This window comes from Monopterus albus, unplaced genomic scaffold, assembly GCF_001952655.1.
Source record: "Monopterus albus unplaced genomic scaffold, M_albus_1.0 scaffold61.1, whole genome shotgun sequence".
Lineage (NCBI taxonomy): Eukaryota > Metazoa > Chordata > Actinopteri > Synbranchiformes > Synbranchidae > Monopterus > Monopterus albus.
The window spans coordinates 110,728-136,038 of NW_018127941.1; the positions used below are offsets into that span (position 1 = coordinate 110,728).

A 25,311-nucleotide genomic window follows, 5' to 3' on the forward strand; every position below is an offset into this window, starting at 1 on the left:
CTCCTGTACAGGGTACTGAGAGTAAAAGGCTGAGAAACAGTGAAGGCTTTGTGTGTGTTTTTGGCTACTGCAGCCATGGTGGGGAGGGTGGTTGGAACATGGAGGTAAAATAGAAGGTAATTATAGCCCTTTTCATTTGCACTGGAACCCTGAAATTCTCTAGACATTACCTGGGGAAGCTGTATGTGAGAATGATCAGGTCCAAGATAGTTGACCTGAACCTTAAGCCGACTTTACTTTGCCAGCTCCCCAAGACAAAGTCCGCATAAGGTCTGAGTGAGCTGGAGTGAGTCCATGTGAGAATACAGCAGTGTATAGTCTGGAGTGGGTGTTTTTATGACAGAAGAAAACAAACACCCACTGGTGAAGAAAAACAGTCATTGCTAACAATGAAGACACCAATGAAATTATCTAACTGGAGTGAGACATGACAGGATTTGGGAACTTTTGTTAAGAACTGGTGCACACTCATCAGGCAGGAGAAGAGACTTAGTTGTTTATGAACAAATTACAAACTTGCTACGTGACCACATTATGTCACGCCTCCTGTGCACTCTATCCAGGTGCGCCCCTCAAGCACAAACCAAACAGAGGATTTCCAGTAAGTGAGAACATGTCTGACATGGACTATCTCCTGCTGTGTGCTACACGTGTGAGAGAGCAACTCTGGACATAGTCTGGAGTTCATGTGAAAACAGCTTAATACTATATCGCTTGGGTATAACAATGTTTCTTCCTTGAGTCAAGAACATGGAGTTTGAATCATTTGTTAACTTACAAAGAATTTAATCTGAACCAAACAAACCACAAGGTCATCTGTCGACGCAAACACGACATTTGACATACATGTCAAAAAATTGCATTGTTATTTTTTGGGGGGGTCAGCAAAGTGACCTAGGCCTCTTTTGTCTTGGCCATCTTGGCCAACTTGCCAGATAACACGTCTGGCTTCTGTCAGCATTTTCAGGATTTAAATGATGAATCAGTTACTTAAACACAAAATGGGATCATGTAACTCAACTGTCAAATAAAGATGCCAAACATTTGCAGGCTTGAAGCTTGTTCATTGTTTCCTATCATATCATTTGTGATTTTTATTTTTTGTTTTGGTAACCAAACTGCATAAATCAGGCTTATTTTGCTTGTGTTGCTGTATGACTGGTTGTTAAATTTACATACAAGTTATAGTAAAGTACTCCGGATAATAATTTTCTCACTGAGAGACTTGGTCTAATTAGGTGCCAGCGGTTTCTTTACTCTTTGTAAATCCCTGATTTAGTGTTTAGCAATAAAACACTCCCTTTGCTCAGGTCTTGGTGTAGAGACTAGGGGCTCAGTAACAGAGTTCATCTCTTAGTTGTTTGGTTTAGCTGTGCAGGCTGGCAGCTCTAGATTTATATGAGGAGATGGAGCTTGACTGGTACTGCTCGGCATACTATTGTTCTTCTCCACTGGCCGTGGAGACTGGTGAGCACACTGAGCTTTCTTGCCTGCTGGCCTTCCTGTTTGTATCACAGCTGCACCACACTCTGTATGTTAATGTTTGACACTGGCACCTTTATTATAAACCAAGTATTCAGTAGGCAGAAGGAGCCAAATTACCTGATGTAGATGTGGTGGTACAGGTGTAATCGGTGCACAAGGAGAGTGTTCTGCTCTAGTGTTGGGTCATCTAAACAATCTGAAATTGAGATTGCAATAAAATTTTTCTAGATAATGATAATGACCATAGGTTGCCTGTAGTGAATATAGGGTGGTGTGTGTGTGTGTGGACGTGTGTGTGGACGTGTGTTTCCTGCTACGTGGGGACTTCTTCCTGACTCCATATCAACTCATGAGGACCCATTTCACAGTGGTGACCTAAATTGAGGTCCCCATGGGCAAGAAATTGAATTTTAGGGTGGCAACATGGTTTAGGGTTAGGATGAGATTAGGGTTAGATTAAGGTTAGGGTCAGGGTTAGATTAAGGTTAGGCAAGTAGTGGTTCTGGTTAAGGTTAGGGTTAGTCTACAGGAAATGCATGTAAGTCAATGTAAAGTCCCCATGGACTATGAAACATAAGCTCTGTGTGTGTGTAAATCACAATCCAGTCAGGCTACACTTTAAGCAGTATAGTCTGAATGAAGACAGTGGTGACTATAGAATAGGATGTTTTATTTCTGAGGGGAAAATGGTAGAAAAAACCCCAAGGATGAACATGGTGGCATAATCAGGTGTTTTGTTGATATTTCTATATAGAAACCCTCAAATGCTTAAATACCAATCAAGTATTCTCTTTTTCAGTTTTGTTAGTTCATCTTGTCTCTGACTTTCTTTACTCAGCCATTTCTTTAGGTTCTTTCAAAGCTTCATGTCTCTGCTAAATTTTGCTGCTATGTTTGCAAATGTTCTGTAACCTCTAACCAATGTTTTAACGCTGTTTTAAAAAATCCTCAGTGATGAAATGTATGACTAGAAAAAGTCTATTTGACTGAAAGTCACAAAATGCAGGTGCATTTGAAATGTTTTAACTACTCATCTTGTACTGAATGTCACTTCAGTTCTACTTTCTGATTATGATCATATGCAGTAAAAGAACAATATGCAAGCACTGTAAAGGTTTTGCCACAAACTCATCTGACTGGCTTCTCTCCTGTATTATTTCACACGAGTTTCTTTAGGCCTTATAACTGCATGAATTATGAGCTTCTAACTGAAGCTGTGTGTGGCCTATGCTATTTTCACCCTCACCGCACCGGGCGGTGACATCATCCAGCAAAAGTGCTGCATTGACCAGTCATGTCCAAGGGGTGATTGTGGACGCCCAGGGGAAGAAGGTACTTTGTTTACCTTGTTAGCCTGATCATTCACTGCTATTCACTGTCAAATTTGTGCCACAGTTAACACACTGTAATGACACACCATGCATTTTCATTACTACTGGATGTTAAAATCAGTATTTTTTAATTTTTATGTTTGTGTGTTTTTTTTTTTTTTTTTTATCTAACACACTAACACATAGTTGCTGCTATGGTTTGAGTAGGCTACGTTAGGAGCATGGCTAACCAAAGCACAGTGGCAACTCAGGGGCTGAAAACATGAATGAAGCCATTCACATGGACTTGTCTCAATGTGGTCGTATCGTACATGCCTAAAACACTCCCCATGTACTTTAAAACATGGCAGGGAGTTGCATTTTTACAGAACTAATGCGAATGTATGTCACTAAAAATGGGTAAGAAATGAATTGTTTATTAGTTTGCAGTTCTCTGTGGTGAGCCCCATAATGGTACAGTTCTGCAAAGAGACCCAGTTATGATAGTCTGTGTGTTCTGGCAGCAGGACCTACTTCACCATATCCTGTGGCTCACATAATATTTTCTGGGAATAGGTAGGCCTGGTGTAACAGTTGAATACAGGCCAGTCAAATACAGGACATCAAAATCAGGCTTTCTTCTCTTCCCCTCCCCCTCTCTCACTCCCTGCTCTCTGCTCTTTACTCTACCTTTTGGCTGTAGCTGAGCAGTCTGTCTTTTTCCTTTGTTGATGCATTATTCAGCAAGTGTAACTTTGTGTTTTATGTGTGTTTTTATGTGTGTTCATAGTTGACGCACTAAAGAACATTATATAGTGAATTAAGCATGCTTCTTCTCCTCTTTGCCTTGTGGCTCCAGCAGAATGTAACCTTCCCCTGGATTGCATTGGCTCCTAGCCTGCAACCTGGCCAAAGGCTGGCATCTTCTTGTCATCGAGGAAGTGTTCTTCTCCTCCATGCTTTATGGCACTAGCAGAATGTCAACCCTCCCCCCCCCAACTTTATACTTGCTTCCCATCTGAACCTGGCTGGAGGCTGGCATTCTCTTGTCCTTGAGGTGGCGTTTAGCCCTAGGCGTGTGCTGAGCTCCGTCTTCTCTTCTCTGCCTTATGGCTCCTGCAGAGTGGCGCCTGCCCCCTGGTTCATATGGTCCTTGTCTGCCACACAGCCAAAGGCTGGCATCCCCTTATCGTCAAGTCCTCAGACATGTTCTCCACACCTGCCTTTCATCTCCTTACTAACTGTTAGAAGATAAGTTGAGAGAGCAACATACCTACTGATCCCTATGTACTCATTACTACCTGCTGACCCTAGTGCTTTCTTTTCCTCAGACTACCATCATATACTCACTCACTCGCACGCACACCATGACAAAATTGCAGAAGATTGTACTTTAAGATATCAGTGCTTTGACACCGTTAGTGTGTGCAGGTATGTGATGCATACAGCAGCAGAAAAATGGGGTGTTTTTAAAAGACCGGGTAACACTGAAACTTCAATGACGGACTGTTTGCTCCATTCCGAAGTCCTACAGTCATGCACTGAGTTAAAGGCTGACTTAGAGTAGAGGGTGATAATCATGATGGTGACTCAAAAGATTTCAAGTGTTGCCTCTTCTCAACAATTTTTTTCTGCATGTTCAGCAGACAGACTGACCTTCTTCTATTAAGTCTCCCCCAGGGTGTTTGTAAAAACCAAAATATACCCACATTTAAGACTTAGTCTTCTTAAATGGATGCAAACTCTGGAGTGTTGCCACATATTCTGTCACTGCATTCTGCCATGTTTTCACTGACTCAAATAAACCCATGCTGCTATACTGCGCTCGTGTCTGAGAAGCTCCTGGCCAGTCTTTAACCCTTTGGTGGCGGAGTTTTTCAAAGCTCAGTAATCAGCTATGGTTTTAATATTTATTTTTGAAGTGGTAATACTAACCGTCAGAAATTTTACCATGACACCTGTAACCATTTCTTCCCTATTTGGTTGTAGGACTTTATTCTAGTACTTGAACAGAACTTCAGTAATCCAAGCTAATACAGTTTTATATCTATCTATTGATTAATTTATCTACTGATATAGATGGACAGAGATTCTTCATAAGTACAGATGCTGATCCGGGTGCCAGCAACAGACCCGGGTCTTTGGAAGGATATACTGTATGTGGTATGCCTCTCCTGCTGCAATATGACAAGTCAGCACACAACATTAAAGCACTTAGGGAAATGAACTCTCTACTACAATCCCATTCACTGTGAACACCCATTCCCTGAAATCCTTCCCTCTATTCCACTGTTTGTCAGCTGGTGACATTTCTGTTAGTGGATTGTCTCAAAACCATGCTTCTCTGTGTTCTGGGCTTGACAGTGTAAGTGACAACCATTGCAGACAAACGTCAGCATCTTTGCCGTTCCAAAGAAATATTTGTGTGCAAGTGTGGTAATAAGAGACCTATTCACCAGCGTAGCCACAGTGTTCTGGCTGCCCTGAGGATGCACCAGAGGAGAGGATTATGAAGTACCATCAGGCTTTAAGACAAGCTGCTGTTCTACATTATTCCATGCATCAGTGTAGAGGAAAATTACAATACACACGCAAACGTTCACACAAATATGCACAGCCCTATGAGGCTCTAACCCCCCCCCCCTTCAAACATTGACAGCATGGTTTTCCTCTGGCTGGCAGATGTACTGACCTAGTTTTACGGGTGAGCCCTGGCACAGCTCCCTGTCTCACAATCCACCACGTGGATCCTGGATTCTCTCTTCCTCAGCTCTTTGTCTTTCCTTCTGACTGTTCCTCTGGATGTAAAGCACAGTGTGTTGGTTGAATATGTTGCTGCTTGGGTTTATCCTCAGATGTTGCTCTGGGAGAAAACAGCTGGGCTTGTCAGGCCTTTTATTGGATGGGTGTGTGTGTGTGTGTGTGTGTGTTTGCTCTCTACAAGCATGTGATTAGTCTTTTGTTAAGTGTTTGAAAGGCAACTTGAACCAACTCACCACACTCTCCTCTGTCTCGAGACAGGCAGAGGACAGACAGATGTACTATTCACTTTGCTGTTAAATTCTTCATCATGAACGTAATATCATACATCCAGTGACCTCGGCATGCAGTCAACCATTTTGTCTGATTCACTACAATGACAGTGACTTCTCCCTTTTTTTTTTTCTTCATCTATTTTTGTCAGAACAGTTGACACAGTGACACATTAAGATTTAAGACAGTTAAGGGTGTAGACTTAGTGTACATCACAGAGACGTTTATATAATGAAGAGCAACAAACTAGTCTGTGATATAGGCCAAGAGAGGGAAGGACATCAGCTACAGTAATCTTCCCTGGCTTAGGTTCTGTACTTGTGATGCATTGTCATGTTATTACAATGATGAGTGATACAAAATGAGTAAAAGAAGTAGGACCCAACATGAGATCATCATAAGTCACAGCATGCATGTCTTTGAGTTGGAGTCTGAGTCAAGTCTGGTATCAATGTAATATGCCTGTTCCTATTGAATTGTATCCAGTGTATTAACTGATATTAGTTTGCCCATCTCTGCCCAGCACTATAGGGAGCAACACACTGCCGCACACATGTCATGTATAATGCCTCTGAAAATGTTTAGTCACCAGGCAAACATCTTGCCTGCAAAGAGATCAGAGCACAGTTTGCATACCATGCAGCTGGTGATGATATTTAAATCGCTGCTGAAAGATGAGTCTGTCCTCGGGCAGTTGTCTCTGCAGTTTGATGTCAGCCCAGTCAGTTGGTGCAGTACTGTACAGTTGGTTTGGTAGAGTCATACAATGTCCCCTGAGTGAATGGTCTCAAATCCTGCAAGAAATATCATGGGATTTGGCTGCTCCAAAACAGCACAGACTGTAATGTGTGCAGTTTTGCACCTTCTGAGTTGCTTTGTATTGCTGTGTGTAGATTTCTCAATTTTCTCGTGTTCTTGTAGGGTTTGACCAGCACACTAATCTTCTCACAGCACTCTTTATCCCCAGGTGCTCTTGAAGTGGTACAGGAAACGGGGATAGAGAGAATGCAGATAAGTGTATTTGCATACTGCTGACTCATTAGTTGCTTCAGGCTCTTCCTTCATTAGCTTGGCGTTGACCCACTACTTGTATGTAACACACATGGCACAGTGCAACTGTTTTGTGTGGTCTCTGCATGGATTAACATGTAAATCGATGAGAACAGAATGTCTGTGATATTCAATTGCTCCACATATTTTAATCTCTGTATTTGAATAGTGCTCTGTGACTTGGCAGGTTGCAGTTAAACATTGTTTCTGATTGCAGAAGGCAGTCATATTTACCGATGTATTTACCATCAAAGACGTTTATACAGGAGTGTTGCACTCTGACATATTCACTTAAACCGGCAGTGTGGTATGTAATCTGTCATCCATTTGTGTTTACACATGTTCTTATCAGAATAATTGAAGGCATTTAATAAAATGATAATTAGCCAAGTATGCAAACGTAAACAGGCCCTTAACAGAATTGTTTTTTAAGCCAGTTTTAACTGTTGGATGTAAATGACAGCAACTATAAATACACATTTAAGGTGATGGGTTACTTTTTTTTTAAATGACTAAGTTATAAGTACAGTTAAGTGACAAAGTAAAATCTTAAAATTTATTTATTTTTATCTGGACTGTGAAGCTAGACAATGAAACAGCCAAGGTGAGCATGCAGGAGCTTAAAGACCTCGATATAAAATCAGCATATCACCACTTACTAAAGTATTCGGTCCATTCCAAACCCCGTGTACCATTCCAGAAATTTATAAAGCAGTTCTGTGGCTTTGTGGCATCAACAGTGATATTCTGAAGGCTTTGAGAAAACGGATCATGGAAATACTCAACAGAACTCCAAGGACAACACCTAAAGCCCTTTCATACATGGGATACATAACATTTCTGGTTTTATCAGTCTGTCATTCAGACACAGGTCACTTTAGAGTAAGGTTCCCCATACTTCATTAAGACATTGCCCTGGCTGTGACACAGTACATGTACAATATCTGCCATACATGTGAGATCGTCGGATCCTTTGTGTGTGCTTATCCATTATTGCAGTTGTAAGTGCTTCAGACTTGTCATGTTGAATGTACACTGCTCTTACTTACTAGGTGCAACTTGGTAATGTTGCTGTCATGACTCTTGCAGAAAAGTGACCAGGGTGCTTATTCAGACATGCAGCTGACATATTCCAGTGGACTCTGATTAATGGTAAAAAGTACATGTCTGAAAGGGGTAATGCTCTCATTTCAAAGGACTGAGTTCTTTCTGATCTTGTTGGGAAAAATACTATTTGAACTAAATAACTACCTGCTGTTTATTGAGTCTCTCAGCTGGGATACCAATACAAAGCTTTTTTTGTGTGTATGAAGAGTGAGTTTCAGATCAGGGATTCTGTCAGGGACTGTCCTATAATCAAATTCATAATTTAACAAATGTGAGGATACTGTTGTACTTGATGTATGTCTGGAGATCAGAATTGTTTAAAAATAGATTTTATCTGCATATAGTGCATAGCAGTCATTCTAATTGTTTCGGCTTTGACTTTGTGTTTATTTGTCTTTGTACCACTGAATTAAAGGTTAAACATTTCCCCTGCATCTTATATCTTCTCTCTACCATCTGCCTCTCTCAAAGGTCAATAGTAACAAAACAAAAGAAACATTAGCACAAAATGGTTCACTATTTCAACTAACCAGTATAAACAGATATCTCAAACTGAAGCTGGGCATTCATACAGGCTATATTTCTAAGAAAAATCAACCGTCGTTTCCTTTGTAACCTGGCCTCTTGTGATTCTCTATGTTTTATTTTAAGATCTTTTGTTGTGAGTATCCTGACATCCTGCATACGTCTCTGACATGGTAATGCCAATACTGGCCAGAAGAATGCACTTAGCAAACTAGTGAATGCTGCCAGCAAAATAAATCCTTTGAGTGTGAGAATCTGCTGTTGAATGTGTCAGTCTATAAATCCATCTTGTAATAATAAAGTTGAAGTTGAGAGGTGCCCCCCACCATATAAGAATAGCTGTTCTTATATAGCACTGCCTTTTTGTGTTTAACATCACAGCTTATGATCTTTGGGTGCATTGTCTGTACAACATGATTTTGCCTGTTGGGGAGCAAACAGTAGATCTGCCTTGATTGAAGATAATTAGGCTTCTCTCGGTAGTCAGTAGTCATTTGTTAAGTTATGGTACAGGAGATATTTAAAACACAACATAGTTTTAAGCTGTGGATTTAAGTTTAGCCATGGGCCTATATTGGCTTATGGTTTACAGTTACCGCTTAGTATCTTACACTGCTTAGCTCTTAGGCCTCCTCACTGGCTTTATGGCCATTTTTAGGCCCTTGAGGGTGAGCATACTGTACAGTATATTATGTGGTACTAATACCCATAGGAACATGCTCATGTTTCATCATCAGGGATCCTAAACAACTGTGATAATGTGGTCATGTTTTGTGCAACCTAAGTAGCAGTAGCTCCAATATTTGGATTAACACCTTATCTTATCAAGTGGTCATTGGCTCATAAATTTGATGACGTATATCTTTTTACTTGGTTGGATGTTAGTGGCATCTTTTGTCTCATCAATCACCTCAAATGTTAACATAATCCAGAAAGCGAGACTGTCTGAGTGACAGGACGCTGACTTGCACAGATGGCTGTGTCTGTGTGACTGTGTATGTTCACTGCTCATCTTTCTCTCACAAGGTGCTAACGTGACTGTGCATGTGTCCCCCATCTTTCCTGACACTGTTTGTTTGCTCAAGGGGAACTCCACTTTCAGAATCGCATGGTGTTTGTTTCAGAGCTGTGCCCCTTTGCGTCTTCTGGAGTGACAGTCACTGAAGCAACATGATTATTGTCTATTTGAAAATGCATTTTATGTTTCCATAATGTATCCAGGACTTCAGGTTTAAGCAAATATATGATACACGTCTCAGTGCCTGTGGTTCCCCTTAATAACTTGCATAAATCTTTGGTCTGCATTAACGCTGACAAATGTAAAGTATTTTGACTGTTCAGTTTTGGCCTTGTTTGCCTAACTAGGGTGCCTTTCAGTTTAACTCTCTTCATTCGAGTTAGCCTAAAAGCTCTTAATCATTCCTGTTAATATTCAAGGAAATAAAATGTATATGATATCATTTGTAAGTGAGTCCACATGATGGCAAAGAGAACATGTTTAAGCAGAGCTCTTGCCAGTTCAGCTTTGCTCTTCACTTGCTTTATTCTTTGCTTCAAATCAACTTCACTGACAAGCTAACCAACTGAGACCCCTCCCCCATCTGTCCTGATTTGTTATCGTTCTCTTGCCCTGTTTGCCTTCTGTTATGCAGAGGTCTGACATAAAGTTTTTTTAAAGTACTTTTTTTTTTTTTTTCCCAAGGAGTACTCTGCTGATTAACATGGATATAAAAGCAGAGGTTTTCATGGTTTTACAATAGCCCGGTTGTAAGGCAGAGAAAATGTAGATTGGTCTGTGCTCCAGGCTTCTCATCTCTGTCAGCCCAGTTGACCTTGAGCACACTGCAGGTAAAACGCAGCTGTTTTACTGCTGTTTTATACTGTGCATTGTGATTTATCTGTAGAAAGTTTAACATAACTAAATGGCCATGAAACCAAGCACTGAGCCTCCAAAATATGGAGGCTGAGATGAAACCTAAGAAGTTCTTATCCTTGTTAGAGTTGCAGCAATGTCCTGAAACCCATTAAGTCTTAGGGCAGAGACACCCCAAGCCAATGGTCGGCTGTTGGCCACCGTCAGGCCATTGGTGAGCATTTGTCGGGCCTTGTCTTCCCAGTGTGTCTCACACTAGTCAGTCCCTGTCAGCAGCTTTTTGGCTGATTCAACATGTTGAATTGGTGTCAGTGGTCAGGCCTTATCGGTGAGAGACTGACCACTGTGATTGTCTGTTGCGCTTATCAAATCAGTACATGATAAGAGAATGGTTTGGCAAAGCCTCTTCAGCCTGTCACTGTAGTATCCATAAGTTCACCCAATCATTGCACTTTCTGCTTGTTTTTTTGCCTCAACAACCAAAAGACCAATGGCAGAGAACCCCAGTGTTGTTTGCAACTTCTTATGAGACATATTCTTGATTAGAAGCAGCTACAAACGGCAGCTGTTTTGAATGACAGGTGCTTTGTTTATAGCTTACACTTCTGCATTCTAGCTCTTCTTTCCCTTCCTGAATGGTGAATACTGATACCGCCAGTTGCTGGTAGGGAGAGTTATTTCTGTCACGCAGGTGACCTGACATGCAAGTTAGTCTGCCATTGGCTGTAGTCTGTGTGGTGTATTCAATCACATTTTTAACCTGACTGGACCAGACAAAGCTGACATGAGGTGATGCGGAGGTCAGCCTGCATCGCTGCTAGTTCTTTCATGTCTAACTGGTGTGTCTCTGCTAGTGTTGGCACGATATACCGGTACTAGTATGGTACCGTGGTACTGAGGCATTTAAAATGGTACTATACTGCATTTGGATGGGACTGGTACTTGCAGCGCCTGGAATCACAACAGACGATGCAACCAACAACCGCAAGGCATTTTCCAACCAACTCTGGATTCCCCGTTTTGGCCACAATTTGCATTTAGCAGTCAAAAAGGCCATAGAAATCGATCGTGTGGCAAGCTGTCTGTCCCGGCTACGTAAGACAGTGTCAGGCTTCTCAAGAGCTAATAAAATGTCAAGGCAGCTGAAGGAAAAACAAAAATATTTAAAGCTACCAGAACACACGCTAATTCATGATGAGCCTACACGTTGGGGATCCACCTATGATATGGTGGAACGCTTTTGTGAGCAGCAGCAAGCAGTCTCTGCTGTTCTAGCAGAAAAAAATGGTTCCTGATGCCGAAAGACACAGACATAACTTTGGAAACAGTGAGGGATGTCCTGGCTCCACTCAGTGATTTTACAGATGCCCTTAGTGGAGAGAAAGAAACAACTCTCTCATCAGTCCTGCCACTCCTGTGGAAAATTAAAGCCTGTCTGAAAGATGAGGAAGGTGACAGTCCACTGGCACTGGAAATGAAGGAGAAATGTAGAGAAGACTTTGAAAAGAGATATGATGAGCACAATATTAAGATGGCACTGAACATCTGCACCTACCTAGACCCCAGATTTAAAACCACATTTGTTACAATGGAAAAGGAAGTTAAAGAGGAACTGCTCCTAAAAGCTTACACAGTTCTGCTTCCAGAGGACTCAGACTCGAAGCACCAACCAGAAGGTGCTGTAGCAAAAAAAGAGAAGTGATCTAAAAAGCCTGCTCTGCACCATCACCTACGAAAAGAGGGGAGCAGACAGTTCAACAGGACAAGATTCATCCACATTGACAACACCTAAAGACAAACTAAACCGTGAGATGACTGACTATGAACAGTTAAGAGATATAAGTGCTGCACAGGACCCCCTAGCCTGGTGGGGTCATCATGAGTCTGATCTTCCCATCCTGGCTCAGTTTGCACGACAATATATGTGCATTTCAGCATCAAGCTGTGCATCAGAACGTGTCTTCAGCACATCTGGAAATATCTGTAGTCCAAGGCGTTCTAGATTGAGTGAGGAACACCTAGACATTTTGGTTTTCTTGGCCAAGAATCTCAACAAGACAAAAAGCCTGAGTCAGACTCAGTAGATAGTCTACTCCAAAAGAATCAGCCACCCAATAGTAGGCAAGAGAGGGAGTAGGGAGAAGGGACATAATGTTGATAGGAAAATAAGAGATTTTGCTGCTACAGTTGCTAGCTTATTTTAATTTCAAATAATTTTATTTGTTCTAATTGTTCCAAGTTAGAACTTCTAACTTCATACTTTTTATTTACTCACACTGACTGTTCTAAAAAAAAATTTTTTTTGAGTGCAATAAGAAAAGCCTAGTATTTTGAATTTTATGTTGATGTTATTATAAGATTTTCTATTAAAATAAAGTCAGTAATGACATTTTTTGCGTTCTCTTTTTATCTGAAAAACTATCCAAAAGTATCGAAATGCATTTTGGTACCGGTATCGAAATGCATTTTGGTACCGGTACCGAAATGTCGGTATTGTGACAACATTAGTCTCTGCCCTTATGGGCAGAATGCAGCACAGGAGAGGAAAAACAAAGAGGGGCAGAGAAGCGTCAGCGGTTTTCCTTTGCATCTTGTAGGATTACAGTGAAATTTGTTTATGCTGGTTATTCTCACTGAGTCACTTTGCCTTCCTCCAGCTTGTTGCCGCTCCTTGTAGAACAGATTTGATCCTCTCCCTTTCCTTTGTCTCTTCCTTCCTTGTATCTGCATTTCAGGGGAAGTGCTGTGAGCGTGTACAATATGTTGTGATGCGTTGAGGTGAGTGGTTTCACTCACATTTCCAACCCCTAAGTTTTCATTGTTTTGGTTGTTCATGCTGCTAACATAGCCTACTTGACCTTTGCGCCAGTTTTACCACCAGTGTGTCGGCACTGGCATAAAAAAAGGTACCGTTTAACATCCAGCACTAATGAAAAAAACATGCCATGTCGTTATGGTGCGTTAACTATGGCCCAAATATTCTGATGAATAGCAGTGAATGCTCATGATAACAAGGTAAACAAAGGGGTCCTCTTCCCATGGGCATACACATTCGTCCCCTGTACATGATTGGTCAACACAGCACCGCAACTTTTTTTTTTCCCCACACAGGGTTGCGTCATCTTGCCGGAGCTGGTGCCGGTGCCGGTGCCGGTGCCAGCGGCGGTGAATGCAGTCCCCCATAGAAATGGATGGGGAGAGCTGCATTTTTTTTAATTTTTTTTTTTTCCTCCACACCTTTGAAACTCAGTCTGAACACGGCCTAATTCAGAGGCACCCAATGCTTACAGCCGGCTGTGTTGCTGAAGCATTCATCTTTGTTTTACGTCCTTATAGTATTTTTTGTTTTTCCTGTTGTACTAACAAATGTTTCCCCTGTCTGTGTTTCAGGTGTCCCAGTCAACATGTGTATTGTTCAGAGCCGAGCTTATCAAGCCCAGGTCAGTCTGCCGGGGACAAAACCCCTGACAGTGAGAAGCAGGATCAGGTGCAGGACTCCACACAACACAAGGTTTGTGCCTTAGTTATATCAAAAACTGGAACATGCTGCTGTTTGATTTGTATCAAATGAAAAGAGGATGGGTAGCTATAGAGCATTGGTGTCAGTGGTCACAGAGGTCTGGAATTATGAAAGCCAGTGGATGTTGGGAGAGTAACTCCCACCCTTTCAATTTATCTCTCTAAATTTACAACAGATAACATTGCTGTGGAAATGTGTCAGGAATATTTTTAAAGCTTGACAACCACGTGCATGAAGATTAAGGTAATTATTTACCTGGAGATCAGCCCAGTTACACGTAGTCAGGAACAGCACGTCTGGTCAGTGAGTCACAGTGGAGGTGGAGATGCATGTTGAGACCAGTTCTGTGGGGTTAGTGTGTAGTACGCAAAGCTTTCTGCAGCCTTAGTAGCTGAAATATTTTGGAGACTAATCCTTCTTAAATCAGTGGACTCAATACCTTCAATCAGAATAGAGAGTAAAGTGGTCTTGTAACAAAGGTTTGCCTGTGATGTACTGATGGTGGCTCAGAGCTGGGTTAAATATTTAATACCCTCAGCACTTATGAATGGGCCCTCTCTGTGGTAATGAGTGTGTGATGATCAGAATGAATGATCATTTGGAGATGTGAGTATGTTTTGGTATGCATGGGTGTGCACAGAAGAAGAGGAATCATTGTTTGTGGTCCAGCAACAAGGGGTCATGCCAGGGCATTTTAACAGGGCTGACAGTCAGGCGTTTTCCCTTGTAACACAGTCTTTATCCAGCAACAGGAGGCCTGAGATGCAAAAGATGTTTTACATCTGACAGTTACACAAAATAAACACTATTAATTGATAATGTCCTGATAATTGCTTGAATTGTTGTGCTGCGATGGTACTTTGTCAGGCAGGTGATTGTCACCTTCTTAGCACAGAAACCTGAAACAGGCATACCCAAAACAAAATGGATATCCTTGAATTTTAAGGGTTCCACTAATGACTTTGGTGTCATTGGAATGGTAACACTTTCTAGTTTACTAAGAAAAAGTCTGATTCTGGCAGTGATCCTGAACCTAACCTGCTCAGGCACAAACTTTGTAAGAATGTTGGGTTTATTCTTGCCAATGTAAATGCTTTTTTTTTTTTTTTGGAAATTTGTCACTGCAGGTGTGCCTAGTGAACCTAATGATAAAATGAAGTCACTGCTACTATAGCTGACAGTTATAGTTTATGGGGGGGGGGGGAAAGCACTAAAAATGAGCTTCCTGGTTTGTTTTAACTAAGGGTATGTCCAGGTGAACACCAATGTGGCCATTTGGAGATTCCAAAAGAGCCTTTGGTAACCAAATGATATTATAAATGTTTAGAACTGTAAAATGCCATATTTTTGATATAAACCAAGAAAACTAGACAAATTACTTGTTTAAAAAAAAAAAAAAAAGTATTTTATAAAAATGTTGCAAAATAAAAAACATGAATGCAGCAATATAATAGAGCATCCATAATGCCATTTGGTTATATTTTATCCATCAGATAAATATAACCACATTTCACTGTATGAGCTATAAAAGATTTTTTTGAAACGACAAAACTAGATGAAGTAATAGCCAAAAATAATCCTTCATAAAAATGCACAAAACAGAAGAAATGGCCAATAAGACTATATCATAGCTTGTCTAAATATTATAGACCAGCTCATAAAACTATTTACAATTTGAATGTTAGTACCAGTAGTAGGGGAAATATTCACATCCTTTACTGTTTCCCCCCTTTTTTTGTTTTAGGTGGTGGAAGAACAGACAACACACACATCATACGATATGGGACTGCAGACAGAGAGCGCAGCACTAGAAAAGTTGGCAACACAAAACAGATACCAAGAAGAGGTAACATCATATATCTGTCACCATATTGTATAGACTGAAGAACTAAAAAGAGGGTACTACACCGGAAAAAAGTGGTGAATATCAGAAAAATGCCAAAGCAGGGAAGGAGAAGAGAGAAACCTCGGCACTGTTGCATCTACTATCATGTCATGATACAAAGTTAATGCCTAGATTTATTCAAAACTCTTGTCTGTTTTTAAATAATCTTAAAGCTGCATTAACTAACCTTCTCCCTGTAATTTTTGACCGCTAAGGGCAAAGTGAGAGTCAAAGCAAACTCTAGCAGTATCCCCTCTTCTCCCTCTGTTCCTCCTTGCCTCTCCTGTCCTGTCGCTGAAACTAGGTCATATGTGGTCATGATATACTGTATGTGGAGAAAGTTGCAGCAATCAGGTAGCGCAGCATTAATAACTAGCTCCAGAACGAACGTGTACGGACTATAGAGCCCGTGGTTTTCAGTGGTCATGCAATGACACAATGTCAGAGGTTTACATTTTAGCAATATGCACATGTATGTCTAATGTTGTTTATACTGTAGCAGATGGTCATAATGTTATGGCTGATCGGTGTATTTCCAGTAACACAAGCAAATTACACAGGAATATCTTTTGCTAGAAATATTGATATAGTAGTAATGTTCTGGCCACTATCGCTTTGCCTTCAGTGTTAAATACTTGACACATAACTGAGTTGTGTGAAACAAGAAATTTCATGTTATGCTTTGATAGCTGAACAAACTCCCCACTTTTCTAGTTGCGATGATGGCACAAATTTCAACAACTTCTCAAAATGCTACATGGACTACAGTGTTCTGTCCAACATAAACTGGACCAATATGAGAGAGATGGGTTAACTTTTTAAAGCTGTTGATGGACATTCTATTTGTGAATGTGTTTGTATTTTTTTTCTTTCAGACTATGAATCCTCGGGAAGTGGAGGTGGAAGAGACAAAGCCAGACCCGGAGTCTGATACTGTTCCTGTTGCTCCTGAGCCAGAACCCACCCCAGAACCCCAGGTGGATTTGGACCTGCAGACTGACACCCGGGACCATGAGCAGATATCCCCAGTGTCATCCACTCTAGGACCAGTTTCAGCACAGCCCCAAGTGTCCACAGATGCCCCAACAGAAAGCTTTGCTGATAGTCCTGCTACACACCACAGCCTGGACTCGTACCCAGCCATAATCCCAGATGAAGCTGTGAACGCACCTACCTCACAGAGTGCCAGCCCAGGGTAAGCTCAGATTCATTTCCTCATTTCAGGGACATGGCCTCTGGCATTACAAGTTGGCTCTAACCACAAAACAGTCACATCGGATAAAAATATATAATACTAGAAAATGTTAGTTCTTTTATAATGATTACAGCCAATTTCATCTCAATCTGCATAGAATCGTTTTGTCAAACATTGCAGATTCTGATATTTAACTGTCTTAGACCAGAGCGGCTGTTTACTTTTGTTCCCTTCATTTTTTTGTTTTATTTCACTTATTTTTTTTTTCTAATTAATCACTGTAAATGACTGATGACAGAGTATAAGAGAAGCTCAAAGGAGAGTTGGTCTGGCATCACGGATATGTCAGTTACTTTTAATGAAACTGGTGGTGAGGGCTGTGACGTTTCATGGAACTGCTCATGCACAGGGATATTTTTTATTTTTTTACTTTGCAATGGAAGTTTGTGGAACTTTGACCAAGATTACTCTGGTTATGTTCTGGGTGGAAGAAAATGCACCTTGTGGCAGCTTTTGTTTTCAACTCCTTTCTCAAAGCAACAAGTCAACATCAGGGCATTTTGTGTGATACACGCACACCAACTGCCCCACCGACGACTGACCTATCCATCCCTTGTGGCCACTCATTTCTTTCTCAAGTCTCCTGTTCTCTTGCCTTCTCTCTCCTGCTCTCCCGACGTTCTGTCAATTATCTCCTCTTGTCTCCTTCCCTTTCTCTCTGCCACCCTACTCTCCTCTCTCTCCCACCCAAATGTAAGGAGGTGTGGTAAACGCCATGTCCTTTCTTTCCCTCAGTGCAGTGCGGGTTGCCAGTGCAGGAGATGAACTCCCAGTAGACAACTTTGTCTTTGCTGAGCACTCTGATTCACAGTGCGGGGTCATTCCCCCCAAACTGGCAACCTGCGAAAACTCCCCTTTTGGCATCGCTCTGCTCAGGTGAGTTTCTATCTCCCAGAAGCCAATTAAAGCACAGAGACAGGTAATCAAGGTATAAGCACACCTCTCTGCTGTGTGCTGCCGTCAACCACTGGCTTTGCTCTCCACTTGTACTTTTTTTTTTTTTTCAGATTCCTTTTTCCATCGTTTTGCCAGCTTACAACCAAGGACTGTCAAGACTGTCGCAAACTAAATATTTTTGTGTTTACATCATGGATCCAACATTGCTGTGCCCTCATTTGTGTTCTTTATCCTTATTCCTCCCCACTTTTTCCTCTTAACTCCACTGGCCTCATGTCTGTGCTGTAGTGTCAGTGAGACTGGCATAGAGGGCCAGTTGTCAGAACAGAGCCCCAGTTCTGGTCCTGAAGCAGAGGTCCAGTCCGCTCCAGGTCTTGTGGACCAGGAACAGCGACAGGAGCTGAAGGATGCGCTATCTGATTTGGACCATGAGAGCAACATCTCCAACCACCACCAAGAAGAGCAGGTCAGCAGCTTGCAGTTCTCAAATTTTTCATTACATAAAAAAAAAAAAAAAAAAAAAAAAAAAAAAAAAAAAAAAAAAAAAAAAAAAAATCAATTCTGAAAGTTTTTAGCTTTTTTTCATTAGCAAAATAATTTGGACATATCGTCATCGGTGTGTGTGTGTGTGTGTGTGTGTGTGTGGGTGAATGGTGTATGATCTCCTGTAAAGCGCTTTGGCCAGTGCAACACACTGTGAGAAAGCGCTATATAAAATACAGTCCATTTACCATTTACAGTATATAAATGTAGTACTTCCATAGTTGTTCCTAGTTTTGAGCAGTGCCGGTGTTATGAAAGAATATTTCACTGTAATCACGCATAAACACAAACAGAAAATTAAAAACATCACTGTCAGCTTCCCAAACAGCTTTTTATTTATTTATTTATTGACAAGACAGACAGTGCATGTACTGTAGTTTGGATGATATACAATAATAGGATGACATGCAATCCTGCTAAAGAAAACTTCCACAACTTTGTTCCACTAACACTTTAGTGGAACAAAGTGGGATCCATGGTCTAAGGTTGCTGTTGCGTGTTCATACATTTTCCACCTGTAAAATACTGCATATGCCTATAATTGCTGGCTAGTTCACATTGAAATGTATAATTCCTCACTATGCACAGCACAGTGGCAAATGCTGAGTCAGCTTGCTTTCAGTTGCTTCTGTCATGGTTGAGTAATGAGAGATGAATGTACCTGTTTTCAAGGGGACTGCGTGTGCGTGTGTGTTTCAGGGGGTCTTTTGGTCTGGCAGCTAATCTTTGTGTGGCCCGCAGTGTCTCCTGGTGGGCCAGAAGCCATTTGAGTTGTTGGATTTGTTTGGCTCACACTCTGTTGTGAGGTTTCAAAGGGTGCTTACATAATCCATCAAAACACTGTTCACAGCTCAGTGCATGCAAATGCTGTAGTGGCCAGGGACTACCATGAACTGTCTTGACTGTTTGTTAGCTATGTGACAATTCACATGTGGCTTTGTGATGTCATCCAAATTGCCTTATTAATCAAATGTAGCAGCAGGTCTTGAAAAACAATAACTATACAGTATTTAAGTTTTTAGCAGATATTATGGTCTTTAATTTACAAAAGTATTTCTTTCCATAGGCAGTGATGTTAGTTGTAAAGTATTTTTGTATGTGATTGCCGGCTGTCAGGTGACCTTATGTACCTCTAAACTAGAATGTGCACATAGGAGACCCTTAAACACTGTCACTAGTGCTAGTTGGCCCTACTGACCAGATATAGATCTTTAGCAAAAAATATCATGAATTTAAATACATTTTTCATCTTTAAATGTTTAATCCATTTGCTACCACAGATCTGTGTCCAGGTCACTCTAATTTAATCAGTTATATTGTTGTTATATTGATGCTTTTGTACTTTGATCATTATGACTGTGAAACAGATATTGAAATGCATTTTATATATTAAAAAAAAAAACTTTAGAAGATTTAAGAACCATGCAGAAACCATTTCCTCTCTGCCTTGAATGTAATGGCCTAAGCCTGTTAGGAGGTGATGATGGTGGTGTTACAGTTCCACTGTCATTCTGTGCCTGTGTGTTTTAGGCAGGGGATGCCACTATTGTCAGGGAGACTGATCCATCAGTGCCCAGCAAAGAAGACATCCCCACCTTTGATGAGTGGAAGAAACAAGTCATGGAGGTGGAGAAGGAAAAAAGTGAGTGCAAACATTATTACATCACACATGAATAGATGTGTGATGCATCTCTCTCTGTTCATACACATAACAGTGCAAAGGTAGCTTGATGACAGGCCCAGTTTCTCTGTAGACAGAGGAGTTCACTTCACTTTTCAGCTTGTCTGCATCTCGTTGCTTTTTTGTTCTTTTTAATACAAATGTTTTGTGCATCAATTCCTTCATGTTCTTTTCTTGTCTCTCTCACCATCTCCCCCTCTTTTCTTTCTTTCTTCTTGTACACAGTGGTTAGTGGATTGTGTTTTTGTGTGTTGCATAACCTCTCCAGCTTTGCCTCTCAGGCAGTGCTTTTTTTTTTACGGAGTTTCTCATTGGCGTAATGTAACCATGTCTTTGTCCAGGTCAGTCTCTCCATACTTCAACCAGTAGCAGCCCCCATCTAGTGAAGAAGGTCCAGAAAAACTTCAAGAATAACTATGCTTCTGTGGAGTGTGGAGCTAAGATACTGGCTGCTAACAATGAGGCCAAGGTTAAAAACACATTACCACATCCCCTACACACAAACTCACACACTCACACAGCCAAGGATACAGACATCATGCTGTCATTTTGGATCAGCAGATAGATTAAACCCATTTCAGATTCTTTCCATTTAAATTTAGCATTTATTATTTACTCAGTGATGTTACCTGTAGTGGCCTTCTTGAATGTCTAAATAAACCAATTAACTGTGACGATGGTGTCTGGTGTTAATCCCCTCATTCCCTTTTCAGAGCACTTCAGCTGTTCTCATGGAGAATATGGATCTTTACATGCTAAATCCTTGCAGCAACAAAATCTGGTAAGTGTAAGCATGCACACAGGTGTTATCCAGTTTATAAATAACATTTTATATATGCAAGTTTCTTGTGAGTTTTTAATGAACCTTCTGTTTTTACCACTGTTCAGGTTTATTATAGAGCTCTGTGAGCCTATTCAAGTCAAACAGCTGGACATTGCTAACTTTGAGCTCTTCTCATCTACACCTAAAGACTTTTTAGTTTCTATCAGTGACAGGTGTGTATACTCACTTTGGTCTTCAAATGTGCACACAGTCTTTCTTAAGCTGAATAGAGTCCTGTAGTAGCGAGTCCTAAAACCCAGAACTGAGTCAATGGGTTTTTGGTTTGATGCCTGAAATAAACTCAGTGGTTTATACACTGCTCAAAAAAAATAAAGGGAACACAAGGGGGAAAATAAGATATTCAACTATGTAATAAACAAGGCATTTAATAAGAGTATTTCATTCATTCAGATCTAGGATGTTTTATGTTGTGTTCCCTTTATTTTTTTGAGCAGTATATTTTGTTCTATGAAATAAAATGTCAGTAAATGCCCAACTTCTGATTTTGAATGTTTTCACATGTTAGCAGCCACCTTTTTTTAAGACAAGTGGTTAAATGGGACTACAGAGGTTGTCTGTGAGTTTACATGTCAGAACACAGAGACTCATCTACTCCCTAGCCCATTTTTACATCCTTGTTATTTTTAAACTCATGCACTCGCAAAAGCTATTCTAAATAACTTACTCAGTCATGATCACTAGCTAGATCAGGTCACACTAAGAAGAACAGATTTTGTGGAAGAGGTAAGTGCTATAAATCAAATTACAAGTTGGAAGCTGTGGTGGTGATGCTCAAGTCATTGTGTATTTGGTTTATAGCCTAACAATAGCTTTTTAGTTCTGGTTGTCATATTTGGGCTTCAAAAATCATAGCAGTAATGCTCACCAGTTTCTTTCTGAACAAAATATGCAAGTGTCAAACAGTTGCATGTGACAGAGCTTATCTTCTGTAATAATCCAAAAGCCTATGGAAAAATCCCACTGGCTGTCAAAGGAACCAGCATGATGCTAACTTCCAGGCTGGCCTGCAAAAAACACCATTGTCAACAACACTCTATAAATGTCCTCTTATAAGCGATTGAGAGATTTCAAACCTAACTAAATCTGCATGTTCTCAAAAGTACTCTGGTGGGCTTGCAACAAACGGAGACTTGCATCGCACATTTGATTGTCACAGTATGTGCAGGCCTTTGAAATGTAATTTATTGCCACAAAGATGATCATTATGTGTTTGCTAGTTTGTTTTTTCAGTGTGATAGATTTTGGGCAAACATTTTTAAATGAAATATCGAAAGTAGAACAACACCACACAAAGGTTTTCATCTAGCTAGCGGATCACCACCTTCTCAGACTGCACCAGTACTGGTTAAAGCCCCTTCATTCTCCTGTATCATCAGGCTCTAATTTTAGTGCAGTCTTAGCTGGTCAAAAATCAAATCAAATTAAATTTTATCTGTATAGCACCAAATCACAACAAAAGTCATCTCAGGACACTTTACAAAGTAAGGTCCAGACCTTACTGTTATCAATATTATTACATAGGGAAAACCCAACAAATCCCCCTTGAGCAAGCACTTGGCGACAGTGGGGAGGAAAAACTCCCTGGTGTTTTCTTTGTTTTGGATTTTCACATTGGGTTTTGTTCTAGTGTCCTCTGGCACCACATCTCATACCCTCCACCCACTGCCATTGAAGGACAGACCTATAGTCACACAGTGGCATTTGCACTCAGCCTTTGAGAGCATGCCAAATGTCATTTGATATAAAGTGTGGCACTCATACACGTCTTACTTCTCTGTTGCTCTGCTTGCAGATACCCTACCAACAAGTGGGTGAAGTTGGGTACATTCCATGCCCGTGATGAGCGCATAGTTCAGAGTTTTCCACTGGATGAACAGCTTTATGCTAAATATGTGAAGGTATTGCCTTTTTGTTCTTGCTGTTAGGGCGTTACATTTGTTCTCTCATTTTCAGTGGTATATTACAGTTCAGTAGATAATTATACACACAGACACTTTCATACACATGTGCTAAAGCTGTATTTTCAGCTCAGGGGGATTCTCTAATGATCTCAGAATTTACTGTCACTGCTACCAGTGTTATCCAGAGTTGCTCCCTCAACTGGAAGAGTTTAAGTATCTTGGGGTCTTGTTCACGAGTGAAGGAAAAATGGAGCGGTGCAGCGTCCGCAATAATGCGGTCTCTGTACCGTTGTAATGAAGGAGCTGAGTCATAAGACGAAGCTCTCAATTTACCGTTCAATCTATGTTCCTACCCTCTCCTATGGCCATGAACTTTGAATCATGACCGAAAGAATGAGATCGTGGATACAACCAGCGGAAATGAGTTTCCTCCGGAGTGTGGCTGGGCACACCCATAGGGATAGGGTGCAGACCTCAGTCACCCGTGAAGAGCTTGGAGTGGAGCCGCTGCTCCTCCATGTTGAGCGGAACCAGTTCAGGTGGCTTGGGCACCTGTTTAGGATGCCCCCTGGATGCCTTCCTGGGGATGTATTCCGGGCATGTCCCTCCGGGAGAAGGCCTCGGGACAGACCCAGGACACGATGGAGAGACTATGTCTCCTGGCTGGCCTGGGAACACCTTGAGGTTCCTCCTGATGAGCTAGAGGTGGTGTGTGGGGAGAGGGAAGTCTGGGAGGCTCTGCTCGGACTACTGCCCTCGTGATCCGGGCTCGGATGACGCGGCCAAAGATGGATGGATGCTACCAGTGTTATCCAGTGTAGTGTCCTTTCAGCTTATATAGCAGCATAAATAAACAGGGCACGTTGTTCGTTGATGGACATCCATTTGTCTTTTGGTTCAGTCAGCCTAGTGTTTGTTAGGGGGAGTAAATTGTGCTATATTTAGGTTTCATTTGTTGAGTCTATTAAAGTTATTCTTTAAGTGGTCTCTCCCTCTCACTGTTGCTGACTACTGGTTCACTGTGTACACTTGTTAAACTGCTGATTAATGCTCAAATGGTTTCTCTTCATGTGGTGAGTGTGGGTGTCATGTTGGTGCTCACTGATTCATGTGCTCTATGAAAAATTTTTATTACATAAACTGACTTTTCTGCTTCAGTCTAATCTAAGCATTTTAAGATTATGACTATTTCTAATGTTTTCCATCTGTCCCTCTGTCTTGCTTGCTTGTTAAAACATCTCTTTATTATCATGCTTTATAAGACTATGATCTAGCATACAGCATGTCAGTGGTGAGTCGGTCTTATTAGTCAGTGTAAACAGATGCTCAACCTGCTTGTACTGTAGCTTGAATCAGTTTTTACTGATTTCTTTTTCTTGTCTTCTTTCCCTCTCCTTCCGTTCTTCTCATGTCTTCCTCTCACATCAGATGTTCATCAAGTACATAAAGGTTAGCACTCTTCTTTTTCTGACTGAGCATTATGATGCACCTTTAATGGTCATACACTCTTATGGGGGAGCTTTGGCAAAGCAGTCATCTTTAATGCATGTAAAAGATATTAAACAAGTAGAACATGGTCACAAACTGTCAGCACTTGGCAATTGAATGATGAATTTTCACATGCTCAGTGGATTAGGGGTTTAGGGAGTATACAGGACATTGCTGAGATTGACACAGTTATTAAATTGTAGATTGTATTTTGGGTTTAAGAGTTTGCTCATGTTCCTTGTAGGTTGAACTCCTCTCACACTTTGGTTCAGAGCACTTCTGTCCCCTCAGCCTCATCAGGTAAGATAGAATATCCTCAGTTTCAATTCCTTTGATGTCTCTTCTAATTTACAGATCATAGACAATACATTTCAGACACTTTATTTGTAAGTATTCAAGTAATTGCACTAATGTTTTGGGTGAAGGAGGACAGTGCTTTATCTTTCTGAAGTATAGAACTTACCATGTATAACCATTAAGGTTATTTCATTTAATTCTTAAGGACATAGAAGCACTGGGGGAGAACAGGAAATTGGATGCATCTGTACTCCAAGCCACACACTGCTTTCTTCAGACAGAACCCATTTTCAACAAGTCATTTTGCTTAATAATTCTGTCTGTTACATTCTGCAAGAAATGTTGTTGATCTTTTGTTCACTGTCTCATTCTCTCCTTCTTAGTGGTTGTTGGCCACATACAGTGGGTACGGAAAGTATTCAGACCCCCTTAAATTTTTCACTCTTTGTTATATTGCAGCCATATGCTAAAATCATTTAAGTTCATTTTATTCCTCATTAATGTACACACAGCACCCCATATTGACAGAAAAACACAGAATTTTTGACATTTTTGCAGATTTATTAAAAAAGAAAAACTGAAATATCACATGGTCATAAGTATTCAGACCCTTTGCT

At 40.9% G+C, this 25,311-nt stretch overlaps 1 protein-coding gene across 7 annotated transcripts in view; it reads left to right on the forward strand.

Annotated features, from left to right (window-relative positions):
* Positions 1-25,311, forward strand: part of suco (SUN domain containing ossification factor) — a 46,109-nt gene that overhangs the window by 5,725 nt on the left and 15,073 nt on the right. For 5 of the 7 annotated variants that reach the window (XM_020603570.1, XM_020603569.1, XM_020603572.1 and 2 more), the window contains exons 2-13: positions 13,774-13,894; positions 15,648-15,749; positions 16,664-16,983; positions 17,779-17,919; positions 18,229-18,406; positions 20,014-20,125; positions 20,506-20,633; positions 20,878-20,945; positions 21,053-21,160; positions 22,801-22,906; positions 24,338-24,358; positions 24,642-24,697. In XM_020603570.1, coding sequence (XP_020459226.1) covers positions 13,774-13,894; positions 15,648-15,749; positions 16,664-16,983; positions 17,779-17,919; positions 18,229-18,406; positions 20,014-20,125; positions 20,506-20,633; positions 20,878-20,945; positions 21,053-21,160; positions 22,801-22,906; positions 24,338-24,358; positions 24,642-24,697 — 1,461 coding nt within the window. The remainder of the gene's footprint in view (positions 1-13,773; positions 13,895-15,647; positions 15,750-16,663; positions 16,984-17,778; positions 17,920-18,228; positions 18,407-20,013; positions 20,126-20,505; positions 20,634-20,877; positions 20,946-21,052; positions 21,161-22,800; positions 22,907-24,337; positions 24,359-24,641; positions 24,698-25,311) is intronic. The other 2 variants (XM_020603571.1, XM_020603575.1) reach the window with 2 other exon arrangements.